Raw genomic sequence first — 19,664 nt, forward strand, 5'->3', positions numbered from 1 at the left:
AAAATTAAATTAATGATTTGATTAAAGAAAAATAAAACGATAATACCTACAAATATTTTTATTTAATTATTTAATATGCATCAAATATATGATTCCTGATAAGACGTTTTACCATACACACAATTCCGAGTATTTTACGACACATTTAAGGTCTTATCAATCATCTCGCGAGATATAATCGTTGTATCGATATGGGATCATCTAAATATGGCATAGCTGGTTCGAAATTGTGGTAACCCAATAAATGCGTTGAGAATAAACGTCCTTTTTGACAAATTTACGATGCATTTTATGTCCAAATTACACGCCGTAACATCATCGTAATTTTTCGGTCCTAAAACGTTGATATTTGATAATTCGAAATGCGTTATTTAATATCAAGATAATAAATATTTATAACAGTATATATCGTGATGATATAAAGGGAATTCAGAAGAATCATCTTCGGAACTTAATCGACTGAAGGCAAAGAAATAAATCACCAATTTAACTGGCCACAAAATATCTCACTTACTTAATTAGTCATCATTTAGATGTGACATTGAAGGAATGTCTACTTGATGAAAAAAAGCCGATTATCTGTAAGAATATATTTAAAAAGATGTACGATAACAATAAGCCATAGTTTTTTCCCTAATATTTCATTATTATTAAGATTTAGACATATGATTCTTCTTAAAGCAAAGTCTACCTAAATATATAACCTTCCAAAATTGTTAACTTTGACAATCAATCAACTGCTTTAATTCACTTAACTATATAAATAAGAAATATTATTTATTGAAGCAAAGTCTACTTATATAATTGTAAAGAGAGATTTATTTAATATATTGTTTTTAACATATTATTTTATACTGAAATGTTGTCTACCTATACAAAATTAATTTTTAAGGATTCTTTTTAATTAACATATTAATTTTGGAGCATTATTTATACTGAAGCAACTTCTACATATACTTGTGTCAATAAAAATGTATATACAAATTATGTTTGATGGATATTAGTTTTATTAATGCAAATATTTCATCGGAACGTTATATATAGTATATTCAAAGTTTTAGTAATGCGTTATGGATATTTGTGACATCGAAACATTGCAATGTTGCCGCACCAACTCTGAGTTAGAGTTCAATTTGGCTTTGACCAATTGGGAGGCCTAATCCACCTAATTAACAATTGTATATCTGAGAAACGGATTTTACTTTCATTCGGGAACATATTTACCTTTTTACGTTTACTTCTTGTTTCCTTTGGTGGTGTGTTTATTTGTTAAGTCATCTTGGTATCACTGTATATCCATGTACACCATTCTTCATAAAATTAATCTGAACTAAAACTCAGGGTTGAAGCGGCAACAATGCAATGTTTCTACGTCACAAATATCCATGACGCATTACTAAAAAAATTTTGAATAGACTATATAAAATCTGGATCCCCCATGGGATATATTTCGATGTTACGGCAATTATGAGCGCTTAGTACCGCTCATTTATGCAAGTAATAACTCCGAAATTTATCGCCGCATTCACAGAAGGAGAACAAGGAAAGAGGTTTGTAAAAATACGAAACGGCCCTGATAAATAACATTTTATCTATCGTAAAATATACGAACAATTTATTGTTACTACTAGCTCGAGCCCATCAGAATACATCATGGTTCCGTCTCTATTTTATAGTTCTCGTAAAACAAGCAACTTCAATGCAAAACATAATTTATTAACCCGGATGAGACGTCGCCCAGTACAAATTTTTCGCCGCAAATTAAATTGTAACCGGAGAAATGACGTCAGTTTTACCAAAAAGTCGTTCATTATTCTGTAACTAGCATTGATACTCAACCAATATGTTTGTAGCTCCGTTATTACTATACATAACCGCTGATTATCTCAGAACATGTGAAAATATAACGATAAATATTGATTCACCGTTGTACTGAAGCAATATCTGTATTTAAACATTAAGTTTAATATTGAAGCACATTCTAATTAAATTCATACACGTTTTATACAAAATATTAATTTAAATTATTGTTCATTTGCCTTTTTTATAGAAGGAAAATCTATTGTTTAATAGATTTTTGTATTAAATAAATATCAATGTATCAATTATAATTTATAGTTATATATTTTATGTTGAAACACCATCCAAATAGACTAATTGCTATTTATTTTTGGGTCTGAATCAGCTGCACGTAAAGAAATCAGTTATAAATTTAATAGAAAAAAGAATATCTGTCTCACTTAATTACTCATCACTTCATTATTACATTGAAGCAATTCTACTTGATAAATTTATGTAAATACAACATTTACTTGACGAAAAATAAGGTAAAGAAAAAAATCACAAATTTAATTGGCCACGGAACATCTATATTATTTAATTACTTATTATTTCGCTATTACATTGAAGCAATATCTACTTGTCTAATTGGCCACAGAACATCTCTCTTATTTAATTACTTATTATTTCGCTATTACATTGAAGCACTATCTACTTGTCGAAAAATAAACTAATTATGTGTCAGAGCATATCAAAAATTAATTACTATAACAATAAGCCAAGAAATTGCTTTTTTCTAATGTTTATTTATGTTGAAGCACAATCTAAATAGACTAATTGACCTTTATAATCTTTTGATAGTGGCTTAGCTGAAGGTAAAGAAAAAAATCACAAATTTAATTGGCCACGGAACATCTCTCTTATTTAATTACTTATTATTTCGCTATTACATTGAAGCACTATCTACTTATCGAAAAAGAAGCTAATTATCTCTCAGAGTATTTCAAAAATTAGTTAGTATAACAATAATTCAAGAAATTGCTTTTATCTAATGTTTATTTATGTTGAAGCACAATCTAAATAGACTAATTGACCTTTATGATCTTTTGGGACCGGATCAGCTGAAGGTAAAGAAAAAAATCATAAATTTAATTGACCACATAATATCTCTCTCATTTAATTACTTTTTATTTCACTATTACATTAAAGCAATATCTACTTTATCAATTAGTGAATATTATAACAATAAACCGATAAATATTTTCTCTAATATGTATTTAGCACTATCTAAATAGACTAATTTCTATATAAAACACTTTATTTATTGTAATAGGAGTTTCACAGTATACATATATGTTCGGTTTTGCATAATTGCTAATTACCTATAAGACAATATAAAAAACGATTTGCCATTGCCATAAAGAAGACACACTTGTAGAAAATAAGGCCAATGCCGATGAGAGCACCGCTGAGGATAAAAAACCGACAATGTAGTGCAGGATTATTCAATTGTAGCTTTTTATGGCACTATACAAGAAACAGAAACAGAGAAATCTGCAGCCTTGTTAAACGTTCTTTATATTTCGCGCGAACACAAACCATGCAAAAAACAACCCAGATAAAGTTTACGATGATTTCTAGCTGAGAACTTTGTCACATTGTCTTGCACAATGTTACTGTGAGATAGACCGTAAATTATCAGCCGGACTTAGGTAAAACGTCTTATACAGGGCTTGTTGGGTAATAGGATCGGTGTCCAATAAGATTTATTAACCAAGACAGATTCAGGCTTAACTTATCTATCCCGCATATCAGCATAAAAAATAGATTTCCTGGCTGATTAACTAGCATCCAATTGCTTAAGTAGACATTGCTTCAATAAAAAATATGGTGCTATAAAGAATTATTTCTTAACTTTAATTTACTATTCTGATTTCACGATAATTTTTATAACAATCAATACATATTTATACTTGTTCAAATATCTATTTTAATGTTTAAAATCACTGTAATATTATTAAAATATGTTTATTCAACATATTTCCTGCTTTATTAACTATGTTCTAATTGCTATGGGCAATTATTTATTGATTTTGTTAAATTTTAATTAGTTGTTATTAATATATAGTCATGTAGACATTGCTTCAATACAAATATTATACTTATTAAACATACAACACCGATAGAAAGAGAAAGAAAATATTTAAAAAATAGCAAGTCATATATTCAAACATTATTTGTATCTAAATACAACAGGATAATAAAGTATAAACTTTTTATGAGCTTTTACAATAGCCAAAGTGTTGCCTAACGGTTGTTAAATGCGCTCAATTTGTATTTTGACTCCAAGTGAGCGATCGTTTCCGCTAGCTGTCACCATTAGTTCAGTTCTTTGTTTGCTAGAAGTGCAACAACGGCCACATCTGAAACGATGACATTTTTAATCCATCAATCATTTAGCAAGCGAGTGTTTCGAGCTATTTGATTGATATACTCAGTGCAAAATAGTTGGTGATTTATCTTGGGATATTTTCGATGAGATATTAGGTTCATTACTTGTTTTATTGTGGCAAATAATACTTAAACAACTTTTATAGCTATATTTTAGTATATGAATGATACGTCCGATAATAGATACTATAGTACTTACAACATTTTGAAAAATAGTTAAATAAATTTTGATTTAATCACTGTTAGACATTGCTTCAAGCTTAAAACTAAATATTTTTATTTATTTTTGACTTGCCTTTTGATCGAAACAAAATGTACCATCTAAAGGTATGTAAATATGTTATTTTAAACATATATTTATAGGGTAGATATTGCTTCAATACAAAGTGTAGCTTATTTAGTCTTTAAGGCAATGATTATATATGACTATATTGTTTTAGACATGTAGTTATTTGAGCAATTCCTTCTGATATTCTATTTTTTATTTTATGGAAGGAAAACCTACTATTCAAAGGCAGATGAATATAAATTAATATGATTATTTAGGTGGATAGTGTTTCAATAGCAAATAGAGTAATTTATTGTACAATTAGACATTGCTTCAGAAATTATTCATTCTATTAGTATCCATTTCCCATGGAAATATATTATTATAAACGCGTATTTATGGGGTAGATATTGCTTCAATACAAAGTGTGCTGTGTTTAGTCTATACGTTATAAGACATTGATTATATATCAAATTATATTATTTTAGATATGTAGTTGTTTGAGTAAATAGTGCTTCAATTTCTCACTACTTATCTGTTTTCAGTTAACAAAAATCCATTAATCAATTTTAGGATATTATTTTTATAACGATTCTTCAAGTCTTCAGCAAATTTAAATTGATAATCTGATTTAATTCCTCCTGATTTTAATTTTTTATTTTATCGAAGCAAAATCTACTATTCAAAGGCAGAGAAATATGGAAGAACATGTTTATTTAGGTGAATAATGCTTTAATAGCAAATAGAGTGATTAATTCGACAATTAGACTAATATAGAATTACTTCAGAAATAATTGATTCTTTATTATCAATTTTCAATGGAAATATATTATTTTGTAGTATATTTAGTCTATACATTATAAGGCACTGATTATACATAAGACTATATTGTTTTAAACATGTGGTTATTTGAGTAGATAGTGCTTCAATTTTTAAGTACTTACCTGTTTTGAGTTTAGATTTTTGACTTTTTTAATTTCATGATAGTATATTTGATAATTATTTTAATAACTATTAAGATTGATATTACTTCAAGTGTTCAGCAACATTAAACTGATATTATTTCTGGTTTTTCTGAAGTTAGGATCTATTTTAAGTAATATATCAGTATAATTTCAGGTTGTACAAAGTCAAAGTTTGTGTTTGTGATCGCCACGACACTAGGCGGGTCCACTAAATCGAAAATTCCGCAATTCAGTAACCGTTAGGCCTCATCGGCCGGCTAGAAAACCCGGAAGTGTTGTTATTATGCGTCCGAGGGGCCCGCTGGCGCAGCAAGCATCTGCGGCAGCAGCAAAAATGCCGCCAAGTTCACGGAACCGACCTCTGACATCGTGCCGAGAATGATTTTTGTCGCGACCACCACCGCCGCCGCCGCCGCCGCCTCCATCGCCATCATCATCATCGCCGTCTTTCTCTAATTACGAACTGATCGCTGGATCTAACGGGAACCGATATTCAATATTAAATATGAATTTAATTTATAATGGGCGCGTGTCTCATTAGACTTTAACCCGGTCTAGGAACAAATTAACCGAATGGAGACGGTCGTTTTCCGTGCGGACGTTCTGCTTTAATGAGGACCATTACAACTGCCCGATATAGATTCGATATCCATTGAAGAAAAAAAATGAGACAGGAATGCGTTCATTCTTCGTTTAATTTAGCTTCAGGCTGAATGAAATTATTCGTTAATTATTAAATTTTAAGCACTTATTTAGAGGGGCAGCCATTTTAAATAGGTTTCTCGATGTTTTTAGCTTGATATAAATAAATAAACCTTTATTAGCATGAAAATATTGTCTTTCTTGTGTTTTGTATAATACTATGATGCCATTTAGACCTTTTAATGACAAATTAGATTTCACAAAAAAAGCAATTAATTCGGTTAATCGAAACAAAAGATAAACACAATAATCACTCAGGATCCAACCTATATAACTAAATTCAAGTAATTCTGAAATATGGATGTATTGAAGCCGCTTTTGCTTGGACTAATGCACCCGGTCACAGAAGAAACCTCTAACACGAATTCGTGTTTTGATCACTTAATTATTTTGTCTGCATTATCTGAAAGCGCGATCATAACGTTATATTACCTATCTCGGTGTACTCAATTTACCATAAATTAATGGGAATACGAGCATCTAGCTTTGAAGCCGGTACTACCCTGCATTTCTGCTTGATTCTTTTTATAACAGCAGCTACAGAAATACTGATACAGAAAATATAACTTATATTGCACATTTATCCTATTAACACACTAAATTAGATATTGCTTCAATAAAATATGATAAATATCTATAGTTGACTTTGCCCCGTTCTTTTATACTAAAGTATTTATGATTATAAATTTAACTTTATATCCAAATAGGTTATATTATTTCGATTAAAGTAGATGATAGTTTGATTATGAATTTAAGAAATATATTTTTACAGTACATTTTACATTTTGACAACACATATTTAAAAAATCTAATATTTAAGGTATGTTGTTTAGGTAATGATCATAGCGTAGATATTGCTTCATTATGAATGAAGTTGATACTTGTTAATATTAGACATTGCTCTAATTTAAAATAAATTATCATAAGGAACTAAAAAATTTGTTACATGGATAAGGATAGACTTTGCTTCAACATAAAAATATAATAGTCATTAATATAATTGAAAAAAATTTTAATAGACCTTGCTTCAACAGAAATGAAGTGGGTACTTGTTGATATTAGATACTGCTCCAACATAAATATACAATTTAATAGATATTGCTTCAATATTAATTAAATTCATGCTATTGTTACGAAATATAGTGGGAAAAAGGTTTTTAGTTAGTACAATCATTATAGTAGACATTGCTTCAACATGAAAGTTAGTTCTTGTTGATATTAGACATTGCTTCAATATGAGATAAATGGCATGAAGAAATGGAAAAATGATTTTATGCATTTCCATTAAAATAGTCATTGCTTCAATATATATGCTATATTTAGTAACTTAGATATCACATAGATATACTCCTACACAGCTTCAGTTCGCTTTTTCTAACATTTCCTGAAGATGAAGACGTATCGACCGATTCATCCGCATCCGAGCCATAACCGCACCCACAACCGAACCGACAGAATTTGCCCATTAAGTCCTTCGCGGCGTTCATGATCTAAGTAAATTGCAATCGTCCGGGCGATTATTAAAATCGAAAGGTGTAGCGGCCCAGCTGACCCCTTCGTCATTTAACCTCTCCCGGGCTCGTGATCGAGAAGGCTCCTACGAAAAATCGTGGTCTCGCCGTGTGGAAAATCAATTTCGTAAAACCATCGAGACAGATGCGGGACTGCCCATCAGCCGGCGATGAACCGACGCTCTCGACCTCCGCTGATAACGTCTTCTCCAGAAGGTAAACCATCAGTTCTGACTAATTAAAATTATGTACGCGAGTTACCTTACACAGTTGCAAAGGTTATCAACGTCACTTGGTTGCAACAAGTGAACTTTTACAGCGTCATTCCGCATTAATATTAATTTTAATTAACAACGGCAATCATTTATAGGTTTAAGTAAATATTTCCGCAATATAAAACGTACTAAATTCATATTGAAGCATTTTCTACCGATTTTCATAAGAACCACTATTAAAATTTAACCATCAAGATCATTTTAATAACTTTTAGACATTGCTTCAGAATAAAAATATTTGCATTAATGGATTTTAAGTAGATATTGCCTAAAGGCTGTGTCTATAAGTTTCTTAATTATCTACAATAATAAATCTTAATTATATTTTTGGATCATCAAGTATAGTTCTATTTAATATTTTAAATGGTTCTTAAACTTTAAAAGTTACCTTTAGAAGTTGCTTCAATATAAAAATATACACAAAATATTTGTTTTGTTGGTCGTAATTTAAGTAAACAATACAGGAAAATGATTTTTGAATATACTTTACTTTAGATATTTTATTAGTATGAGAATATATTAGACACTGCTTCAAGACAACATAAGATATTATAACTAAATGTTTAACCTTCATGTATAAAATGTGAAACAGTGTTTATTATTTTAAATGGTTCATAATTACACTTACAAATTGCTTCAATATCAAATATGATATTTATTATAGTTATTTTGGCAGAATTGAAGTATATGTTTCTTTAATATAAAAACTTTAAATAACTTATTTTAATAAAACAATAATACATTATTAGAAATTGCTTCAAATAACTTAAAGCATTATAACTTTTACTGTTTAGACAATATAAATGATTAACGTACCTTAATAGTTTTTTAATTGCAAAAAAATCAAGCTTGAATTCTTCAGGTATTTCCTGTTGCTTTTCGTCCATTTCTCTAAGAGGAGGCAGAAGCCCTGCAGCGCCAGCACTATTAGATTGTATTAGTTATTAATATTAAAATAATTTTTACCTCGTATTCTCGTGTGCTATGGCGAACAGTTAACTATGGAGTTTATAACGGATTACCTGAAAAGAAAACGATATTGTTAAAATAATAGCGTAGAAACTGTTGGTGGTGAACACTGCCGAGGCCTGCGAAATAATATGTTCCCGCTCTATCATCGTAAATATGACTCTCACCAACTTCCCAAGTCTAATAATACATTTTTTAGATAAACAAAAGCATTTATTATATTTATCTCTATTTACTGAGCTCTGTACGATATTTATTATCTACACAGCGACGTTAAAGCTGGTTAAAGATAACCGAAAACCATATTTTCTCTATTTTAACTAGACGTAAGCCTGAATACAATACTCTGCATATACTTGTCGAGGAAAAAAAGAACCATTCACCATCATTAAGGACGAAACCTGCATATAATTGCATATATTATGCGTTTTCCTGCTTTATACAGGAGCAACATATCTCGATATCCGATTGTTTCGATATTTTTTCCGTCTTAAATGTATATTCTACCGGTTTTTGTATCTCAGTATCTGTATCTGTTGCTGATATAGGCGGTATAATGTGGCGGCAAAGTGGAAATTGTATCGACGATGTTTACTAATCGAACAGTAACAGTTGCAAATCACATTTGAACTACACTATCGTAAAGATATAGATTAGGCTAATGTTGCTATGGCTAATATTACTTCAATTGTTCACAAAACTGTTCGCGTAAAGAGAAAGAAATATATCTATATCATAAATTATATGTCATACTTGCTTTATTTACTAACAAATATAACGTTATTGAAACAGTGCCTGTATATTACGAAAAATATATTATGTATTTTATTGAAGAATATAATAGATAACTATCTTAAATCGTAATAAACACACAGTTATTGTCAGAATTAAAAAGATATTAAAGCAACCTAGCATGGACCGGTATAAATTGCCAAGAAATGGTAGTATATAAAGGGTATATTAGAAAATTAATACATTATCAGCAGAAATATCTATATAAATAAGTTAAAGCTTAGTCTACAACTATATATCGAATATATTATCATTAAATGCTTACCTAAAAGCTATTTTTATGATGAAATCCTGATTGTAGGGTGCTGAACTTAGTGACAAACCTCATAGACTTGCAAGATATATAAATTTATAGATGAATTATTACCATCGTATATTAGAATATGAAATATTTAACACTCAACATAATTCCAGTTCTGTTGAAGTAACGTCTACTTAATTAAAATAAAACTTATTAAATATTAAATAAGTTGAAGCATAGTCTACAACTATATATCGAGTAGATTATCATTAAATGCATACCAAAAACATTATCTTTAGTTACTTTAGTAAGCTTATAATGAAATATTGGTAGTGAGGTGGTGAACTCAGTGGCAAACCTCATAGACTTGCAAGATGTATAAACACTCAACATCATTCCAGTTCTGTTGAAGCAACGCCTACTTAATTAAAATAAAATTATTAAATATTAAATAAGTTGAAGCTTAGTCTACAACTATATATCAAGTAGATTATCGTTAAATACATACCTAAAGCTTTATCTTTAGTTACTTTAGTAAGCTTATAATGAAATCTTGATTGTGAGGTGGTGAACTTAGTGGCAAACCTCATAGACTTGCAAGATGTATAAGTTTATAGGTGAATTATTATCATCGTATTTTAGAATATGAAATATTTATCACTCAACATAATTCCAGTTATGTTGAAGCAACGCCTACTTAATTAAAATAAAACCTATTAAATATTAAATAAGTTGAAGCTTAGTCTACAACTATATATCGAGTAGATTATCGTTAAATATATACCTAAAGCTTTATCTTTAGTTACTTTAGTAAGCTTATAATGAAATCTTGATTGTGAGGTGGTGAACTTATTATCATCGCATATTAGAATATGAAATATTTATCATTCAACATAATTCTAGTTCTGTTGAAGCAACGCCTACTTAATTAAAATAAAACTTATTAAATATTAAATAAGTTGAAGCTTAGTCTACAACTATATATTGAGTAGATTATCGTTATATTCATACCTAAAGCTTTATCTTTAGTTACTTTAGTAAGCTTATAATGAATTCTTGATTGTGAGGTGGTGAACTTAGTGGCAAACCTCTAGACTTGCAAGATGTATAAATTTATAGATGAATTATTATCATCGTATATTAGAATATGAAGCATAGTCTACAACTATATATCGAGTAGATTATCAATAAATGCATGCCTGAAAACTTAAAAAATACATAAAGTGTAAATTACAGATTTTTCGGTCACTTAGTCGTTGAACACGTTTAATAGAACAGCTACTACCCGACAAAAAATGCGTTAAATAATGCGCATTCGTCAGGAGGGGCCTGCTATTAGCAATTCAAGCGGTTTCGTTTAGAGAAAAACGTGCAACGGCATGGATTAAGACGGCGGTACGTTACGCCAATATCTGATTGGTAACACTTAAACTAGCATTTTTATCGCTATTGGTTTGGATTGCCACCGCCTACAATGACCGACGCGACTGTCGAACGGTTACAGATCTACACAACAGTAACGCCATGACAGTAGGAACAAGCACAAATCACCATTTCGCTAATAATTTGCATACAACACGGTACTTCGCCTGATAATAGAATCGCCACTATTTACAAGACGCTTTTTTATTGGCATATTTTTCACCGGACGTGAAATCGCCAACTTCGATCGTTCTGAAAATGTCCACCATTTAAGTTTGCAGTGATAAGAATGATACGTTAAATAACACAATTTCTACCTCATTATTTAATAACAATAATTATATTTATCTTAAGATTAATGTTTGTATTATTGCATCACTTATATATTTTATACTGAAGCAGTATCTAATTAATAGCAAATAATGTATGTATTTCCTCTGTGTATTAGACACTATATAGATAATGAAACCCTTTTCATGTATTGAAGCAATATGTACTTGGCCAATGTGTGTGTAATTTCTTCCAGGAAGACACGATTATCCGTAGTAACTTTAAAGGATTTTTTCATAGATTGAAGAAATATCTAGTTGGGCAAATATGAACGCAGTGTTATAATATGAAACAAATTGAAGCATTATCTAATACTCTTTATAATGAATAATTTTCTATTCGTGAAGCAAAACCGTAGTAAATACATGTTTTTTTATATTGACGCAATAACTAGTTGAAATATTATGAACTTAAACTTGTAATTTGAGAGAAGTAAATTGAAGCATTGTCTAATAATATTTAAAATGTGTAATTTCTACCAGAAGAATACGACCGTAGTAACTTTAAAGAATTTTTCACGGATTGAAGCAACATCTACTTGTACAAATATGAACGCAGTGTTATAATATGAGTAAAACAAATTGAAGCATTATCTAATACTCTTCATAATAAATTAGTTTATCTATCTGTTCTATTCTAACATATATGAACATAGATTTATAATTTGAGGGAAATAAATTGAGGCATTGTCTAATAACGTTCAAAGAGTACCATTTCGACCAGAATAATTTTAAACGGGGTTTTCATTGTATTGGAGCAATATCTACTTGGTGAAATGTGGTATATAAGTGAAACAAATTGAAGCAAGCTAATTATTCTCAAAATGATTAATTTTGTCCCGGTAAAACACGACCATAGTAACTTTAATGATTTTTTGTACATTGAAGCAATATCTACTTGAAAAAATTTACACAGTTTTAAAGTGTAAGTGCAGAAAATTGAAGCATTATCTAATAATGTTTATGATAAATCATTTTCTAGTGGAAAAATATGACCTTTGAAGTTTTAAACTATTAACTTGCACATTGAAGCAAAATCTACTTGACGTATATAAGACATTATTCGGTTTCCAACCACTCGGGCGCGATTTGCAAGAAATGCCGCGCCGATAATTAATTCAGGAAAGTATTTCGCCTTTGAAACGTCGCTTTTTCGCCTTCCTTCTTGGAATCGCGGTCCCGAAAACGTCAGGTTGCGTAACCCGCCCGTCAATTACGGCGACGAGCTCGTGCCGAGCGCCCCCTACGAACAAAAGAGAACGCTAACAAAAGGACGAGAAACCCGCGCGCGCCTTCTCCCGTGTCTTCACCCCCTCGTCTCGTCCGTGTTCTTCTTCTGTGCCCCGACCGAGGCACGCTCCTCTGTGTGGTCGTATCCGATTGTTTGGGCCGCGTCGCCAAAACAAATGATCGACAAGACAAGGGCGACGGTGCGTTTTTTTCTTTCTTCTTGTTTTCGTTTATTTTAATTCCGTCGATCCGCCACGACCGTCGTTTTTTCGTCAGCGACGGGCCTCGGTGATTGGCGACAGTCTTCTTCTTCTTCTGCAGACTTTTCGGGTCGTTATAAACGTTATCGGTTCATCTAGAGGGCCGTGTAGACAATCGACTGATGTAGAATATCATTTGAATTGTTTGAAACATCACCCAGGTCGTTTTTCTTTTGTTTTTATGTATTAATTGATATTTTATTTTATTGGAATGGTATACGTTATAATTTCTTAAACGTTTGTTGGACTATTAAGATCAAACATCAAGTTTTTAACTTTTATAGATATTTTTCGATCTCAATAAAAAAGTATAAGCCCGCATTTGGTAATTATTAATGAAATTTAAATAATTCTGGTAGTATAAGAATTACAGGAATTCGATACAAGATCAGACCATCTAAAAATATATCCTAGTGTTAAAAATAACTTCAATTTTATTCCAAATTAAATTCATATTAAATGGTTTCCTGTATAACTAGTCTGTAGGTATTTGTCTAGAGATTTTATTGAAGATTCCTAAAAGAGAATTTAAAAATATCTGTAATAAGTAACTTCTTGTAACTTTCTCTCCTATAGAAAAAAAAAGTAAAATAATAAAATATATATTCATTTTACAGAAATGAAGAATAAAAACTGTGATGATGTGAAAGGATATTTTGAATCATCACTAACATATTTCAAGATCAGTCATAGTAGTATCAAAATATTTAGGATTATTCATAAAATTAGCTAAGAAAATGAGTATGTGTAATCAACAAACATTGCTATAGTGTATCCATAATGACTGTGAATACATTTTAAAGGATTTACAATAAATTTCCTATATTATTTTACATCAAGTAGTTATATCACTTTATTAACATCAAAACTGTTTTTCTTTTCGGTATTATGAGGCATTTTTCACTCCACTTACAAATCAATATATTGTAATTAGTCTGAAAAGGGTAACCACCGGTTTCGATAAAGATTTTATTGGAGATTGCTAATAGAGAATTTAAGAATGTTTATTCTAAGTAACTTGTAACTTTTCCTTGTTTAGAAAAAAACTGTAGAGCAACACCAAAAAAATCAGAAGAAATTTGAAAGAAACAAAAGTATTTTTTACCATCAAACTATGATGATATGAAAGAATACGCTGATTAGTCACTAATTACCGATACAGTTAAATCAATAGAGAAGAAGCTTTAGAGAACTTCAGTTTAACTGTACTGTAATGATCAGAAACGAATATGTAATACCAGTACAATTTCACCAAAAGCTATAGTAATATCCAAATAATTAAGATGATGCAGGTTTTATTATAAAGTTAGCTGAATGCAGTATTTGGACTAAAACTCTGATGTAGTATATTCATATCACAATCACCGTAAATTATGTATTTTAAAGGGTTTACTTTATATCACATCATGTATTTTTATCACTTTATTCCCGTCAAAACTGTGTCAACAATTTGGGGCTTTTTTGGTATTATAGGACATTATTCACTCAATATATTCTAATTAGTAAGAGAAGTATAAATAGAGGTTTCAATATTACTAATATAGACTGCTAATAGAGAATTTAAGAATGTTTATGATAACTAACTTGTAACTTTTCGTTGATTAAAATAAAAATGTAAGGCAACACTAAAATATCAGAAGAAATTTGAAATAAACAAAAGTATTTTTTTACCATCAAACTATGATGATATGAAAGAATACGCTGATTAGTAAGTAATTACCGATACAGTTAAATCAATAGAAAAGAAGCTTTAGAGAATTTCAGTTTAACTGTACTGTAATGATCAAAAACGAAAATGTAACACCAGTACAATTTCACCAAAAGCTATAGTAATATCCAAATAATTAAGATAATTCAAGTTTTATTATAAAGTTAGCTAAATGCAGTATTTGGACTAAAACTCTGATGTAGTATATTCACAATTACCGTAAATTAATTTTAAAGGGTTTACTTTATATCACATCATATATTTTTATCGCTTTATTCCCGTCAAAACTGTGTCAACAATTTGGGGCTTTTTTGGTATTATAGGACATTATTCACTCAATATATTCTAATTAGTAAGAGAAGTATAAATAGAGGTTTCAATATTACTAATATAGATTGCTAATAGAGAATTTAAGAATGTTTATGATAACTAACTTGTAACTTTTCCTTGATTAAAATAAAAATGTAAAGCAACACTAAAAAATCAGAAGTAATTTGAAACAAACAAAAGTATTTTTTTATCATAAAACTATGAAGATTTGAAAGAATACGCTGATTAGTCACTAATTACCAATACAGTTAAATCAATAGAAAAAAAGCTTTAGGGAATTTCAGTTTAACTGTACTGTAATGATCAAAAACGAACATGTAACACCAGTACAATTTCACCAAAAGCTATAGTAATATCCAAATAATTAAGATGATGCAGGTTTTATTATAAAGTTAGCTAAATGCAGTATTTGGACTAAAACGTTGATGTAGTATATTCACAATGACCAAAAATTAATTTTAAAGGATTTACTTTATGTCTCATCATATATTTTTATCACTTTATTCCCGTCAAAACTGTGTCAACAACTTGGGGCTTTTTTCGATATTATAGGACATTATACACTCTATATATTCTAATTCAAGTAAGAGAAGTATAAATAGAGGTTTCAATATTACTAATATAGACTGCTAATAGAGAATTTAAGAATGTTTATGATAACTAACTTGTAACTTTTCGTTGATTAAAATAAAAATGTAAGGCAACACTAAAATATCAGAAGAAATTTGAAATAAACAAAAGTATTTTTTTACCATCAAACTATGATGATATGAAAGAATACGCTGATTAGTAAGTAATTACCGATACAGTTAAATCAATAGAGAAAAAGTTTTAGGGAATTTCAGTTTAACTGTACTGTAATGACCAAAAACGAACATGTAACACCAGTACAATTTCACCAAAAGCTATAGTAATATCCAAATAATTAAGATAATTCAAGTTTTATTATAAAGTTAGCTAAATGCAGTATTTGGACTAAAACTGATGTAGTATATTCACAATGACCGTAAATTAATTTTAAAGGGTTTACTTTATATCACATCATATATTTTTATCACTTTATTCCCGTCAAAACTGTACTATGCATATCTAATGTAAGATGCAATTACATTTAAAAATTTGAGTTGAAACATAATAAAGTTATTACGCTTAGGCACTTATTATAAAGTATTTTATAATTAACAACAAAAGCTGGCATTTTCCCGATGTGTAGCTCAGGTGCGACCTGAAGATGAAGAGAATGAGAATAGAACCAAAAAACAGTTCTGAAAATAGGTTGAATTTACGAGAAATAAATGACATGAATGAATTTACGAACAAATAAAAATATTATTTTACTAATAAAAATTATATTTCTTAATGGCGATACAAAAATATATACATCTATATAAAAAGAATTAATAAATATAAATGGTACAATAAAATTACTATCTTATAAACAAAAAAAATACATAAGGCACTTTTAGTTCACGAATCGACATTATTTACAATTCTAAGTATATGTAATCGAGAGAAATAAAATAAATATATCATTTTCTATGTTATAACAACGAGAGAACTATTTGAGGACGGATATCTCTTAAGTTATCACAAAGTGTGGCTTGTAAACGTTCGTGTTAATATCAGTCTCGATGATGATGATGATGATATTGATATAAAAGATCTGTGTATAATACCCAAGTGTTAACAGCCAATCTCCTGCGGGGCTCCTGTTACCGTACATTAACTGAAATCCGTGAGGAACGAATCTATTCGGAGGTGGTCGGAGAAATCTGGTGAGAAGTTCATCGCTGGTAGGGAATCGTCGAAATCCATGGCAAAATCGGTTGATGTTAAGGAATACTCCGAGCCGTCACTGTTCATCGGCACTGATTCCCCGTCAGACTCCAGGAGGAATGAGTCCAGCTCGGAGCACTCGGAGAATATATCCTGCTGTGGGAATTCCGATGGATTACTGGTCAACGCTGCGGATAAAGCGGCGATGTACTTCATCGCCAACCTCAGGGTGGTGATTTTCGTCAGTTTCTCGTTCTGTTGCTGGTTGGGGGTGATCTGGGGCACCACCTTCCTCAACGCCTCGAAAGCCATGTTGATCTCCCTCATTCTGGTCCTCTCGCGGGCATTCGCGGTTTTTCTCCGATATTTACTCAAAGGAGCCGACTTGGACTTGACGGTTTTCGAATGGGAGTTCTTCGTCGTGCAGAGTGGTATCTCCTCGAAGTCGCTGTGGTGGTTCTTGCGTCTCATCGACCTGGGCCTCAGGGAATATTTGTCTCCGCGTTTATCGCCCTCGTCGGCGTTGTTGTTCGGGTCCAGGGGGTAAGTTTGCTCCTGCCGGTTCAAGCCCAGCCTCTCGGATATCGCCTCGTCGTACTGTAACATGTCGACGTGAGCGCGACGCGATTTACGGACGTTAACGCGGCTGATCGCGTGTCTTTGTTCTACTCGGTGGTGATGGCGCTTGATGCAGCGCGATCTGTCGACTGAACGTCGCTGGACCAGACGACAGAATCTTGTACGGTTCTCCCACCGCCGCGAACTCCCGCATATAGCCGTCGTGGAAAAGGGTCAACGGTGCGTTGGGGAAGGAAAGGAATGGTGAAGGAACCGATTGGGCGTATGCGTTAACGTTAAATAACATTTCGGTTCGACTAATTCTTAAAAACTACTTTGTGACAATTATACGTATTGGCTTTTTCCAAAAGAATAGCCTTATTTTAAATTCGCGATAAATCGATCCAAATCTGTTTGTGACGTAGTTGTTTTGGTCGCACTGGACGGTTTGTACGATTACATGTCTTATTTATACATTATTTTAGTAACCAGAATGAGCTAAATACTTCAGTATACATCTAAATTTTTTTTTATTACTCTTCGTGAGTCCACAATCTGCCCTATTGGCAATAAGCATTTCTTCTGTTTATATTATATATACATGGCATGTAGAAAATCACTTCATTAAGCAATCTTCTGTATAAAATATTATCTTAATTAATTAGTCTTATTCTAATGCTTATTCTAAACTCTACATATGTCCAGTAATCAGATCAGGTGGTGTTAAACGTTTTAGTCTACGCACTTCACTATCACGTCGCATATTTAGCTGATTAGCGAGTACATTGGGATGCACTGACACTCTTTCGAAGTACTTCACACAAACACGTTGGATTACACTCGTTATAGGTTCTAGAGGAATATCGCGTTGTATCACTTTATTTGAAATATAGTACGGAGCATCAACAATGGCACGCAACACCTTATTTTGGAACCGTTGAATGATGGATATATTAGATTTGCTAGCGGTATACATCTAAATGATAGGATAATTGAAAACATCATGTTAGATAAAAAGCAGAACAAGACTAGATCCAAAGTCAAGCAACTGTACTGGTTAGTTTGAAAATATTCTCAACTGAGCCCAAAATCTAAGAGATTGGTTCATCAGTCAGGTCATAAAGCCAATGGGATGCAAATATTAAGTTACATCAAATCATCAAACCAACTAGTAATCCAACTCACCCAAAGCAAAGTTCTACGATTAATTACTAATGCTTATCGCTACGTAACCAACGAAGAACTGCACAATGACCTCGATATCAAATGGATATACGAATTGATCCAAGATTTCGCCTTAAAACATGAAATAAGGTTGCTAAATCAAGGCAACGTGGAAGCAATACAGTTGCAGGACAACACGCAGGAAATCAGGAGATTGAAGCGAACCAAACCACACGAATTTGTTTAGTGTATAAGGGTATTCTTAACTTTAGCTTAAGAAATTCAGTTTAATTTTAATTTAGAAGCACAACAGAACAGTAGTAATAAATTAATGTAAATTAGGATTGTACTAAGCATATCTAATATAAGATGCAAACTTATAGGCACGTACAACTGGAATACTTCATCAAGTACATTAAAAAAGTATGTGTTTAGACATGCTTTAACTTTTTAATATAATAATCTCGACTTAGTTTCTTTTACTGTACTTGATTACATTTTTGACTTTACTAACTCCATACTTTTTACTTCAACCTTTGAGTTCATACATCGTCTGTGCGTTAGTATTATTAGAAGTGTTTTAAACTTCTGTTGGTCACAAGAGAAGAACTAAAGCCGTGAGCTACTGGACATCTACTAGTAGTTCAGCTGTTAATATGCTCGCTGAAGATATATAGGTTGAAGTGTTTTTCCGATAACGCTGATGAAAAGCGGCTTCCACATTGCTCGTATATCCATCCATGTAGATAAAAAAATATCCAGGGTATTTATCATTTTTAAGTTGGTCAAAGGAAGGGGAGCCAAACTCGTAGCGTATCGACTACAAACTGATCAGTTGGTAGTAGTTAAAATAATGTTGTAAATAGATACATAGGTTTAGGTAGGTATTAAGCTAAATTCTGTGTATATAGTGGAATATAATACGTGTAGTAGA

General features: G+C 31.1%; 1 protein-coding gene and 1 long non-coding RNA gene across 2 annotated transcripts; both read right to left on the reverse strand.

Moving 5' to 3' along the window:
• Positions 1-215: 215 nt before the first annotated feature.
• On the reverse strand, positions 216-9,052 carry LOC143204999 (uncharacterized). Its single transcript, XR_013007715.1, has 3 exons — positions 8,918-9,052; positions 8,768-8,861; positions 216-334 (listed from the first exon to the last, which is right to left on the reverse strand). It is a non-coding gene; the product is annotated as an uncharacterized LOC143204999 (long non-coding RNA).
• Positions 9,053-16,577: 7,525 nt separating this feature from the next.
• LOC143204501 (helix-loop-helix protein delilah) lies at positions 16,578-17,728 on the reverse strand. The gene has a single exon (XM_076417047.1). It carries the CDS (start codon positions 17,612-17,614, stop codon positions 16,955-16,957), a length of 660 nt encoding a protein of 219 aa, XP_076273162.1. The 5' UTR covers positions 17,615-17,728; the 3' UTR covers positions 16,578-16,954.
• Positions 17,729-19,664: the final 1,936 nt, after the last annotated feature.

This window comes from Rhynchophorus ferrugineus, unplaced genomic scaffold (assembly GCF_030347505.1).
Source record: "Rhynchophorus ferrugineus isolate W39M unplaced genomic scaffold, kcgeb_rfMv2 rfM11, whole genome shotgun sequence".
Classification (NCBI taxonomy): domain Eukaryota; kingdom Metazoa; phylum Arthropoda; class Insecta; order Coleoptera; family Curculionidae; genus Rhynchophorus; species Rhynchophorus ferrugineus.

Excerpts from the sequence above, each read along its gene's own strand:
- LOC143204501 (XM_076417047.1), bottom strand. The coding sequence starts at position 17,614 with ATGTTACAGTACGACGAGGCGATATCCGAGAGGCTGGGCTTGAACCGG.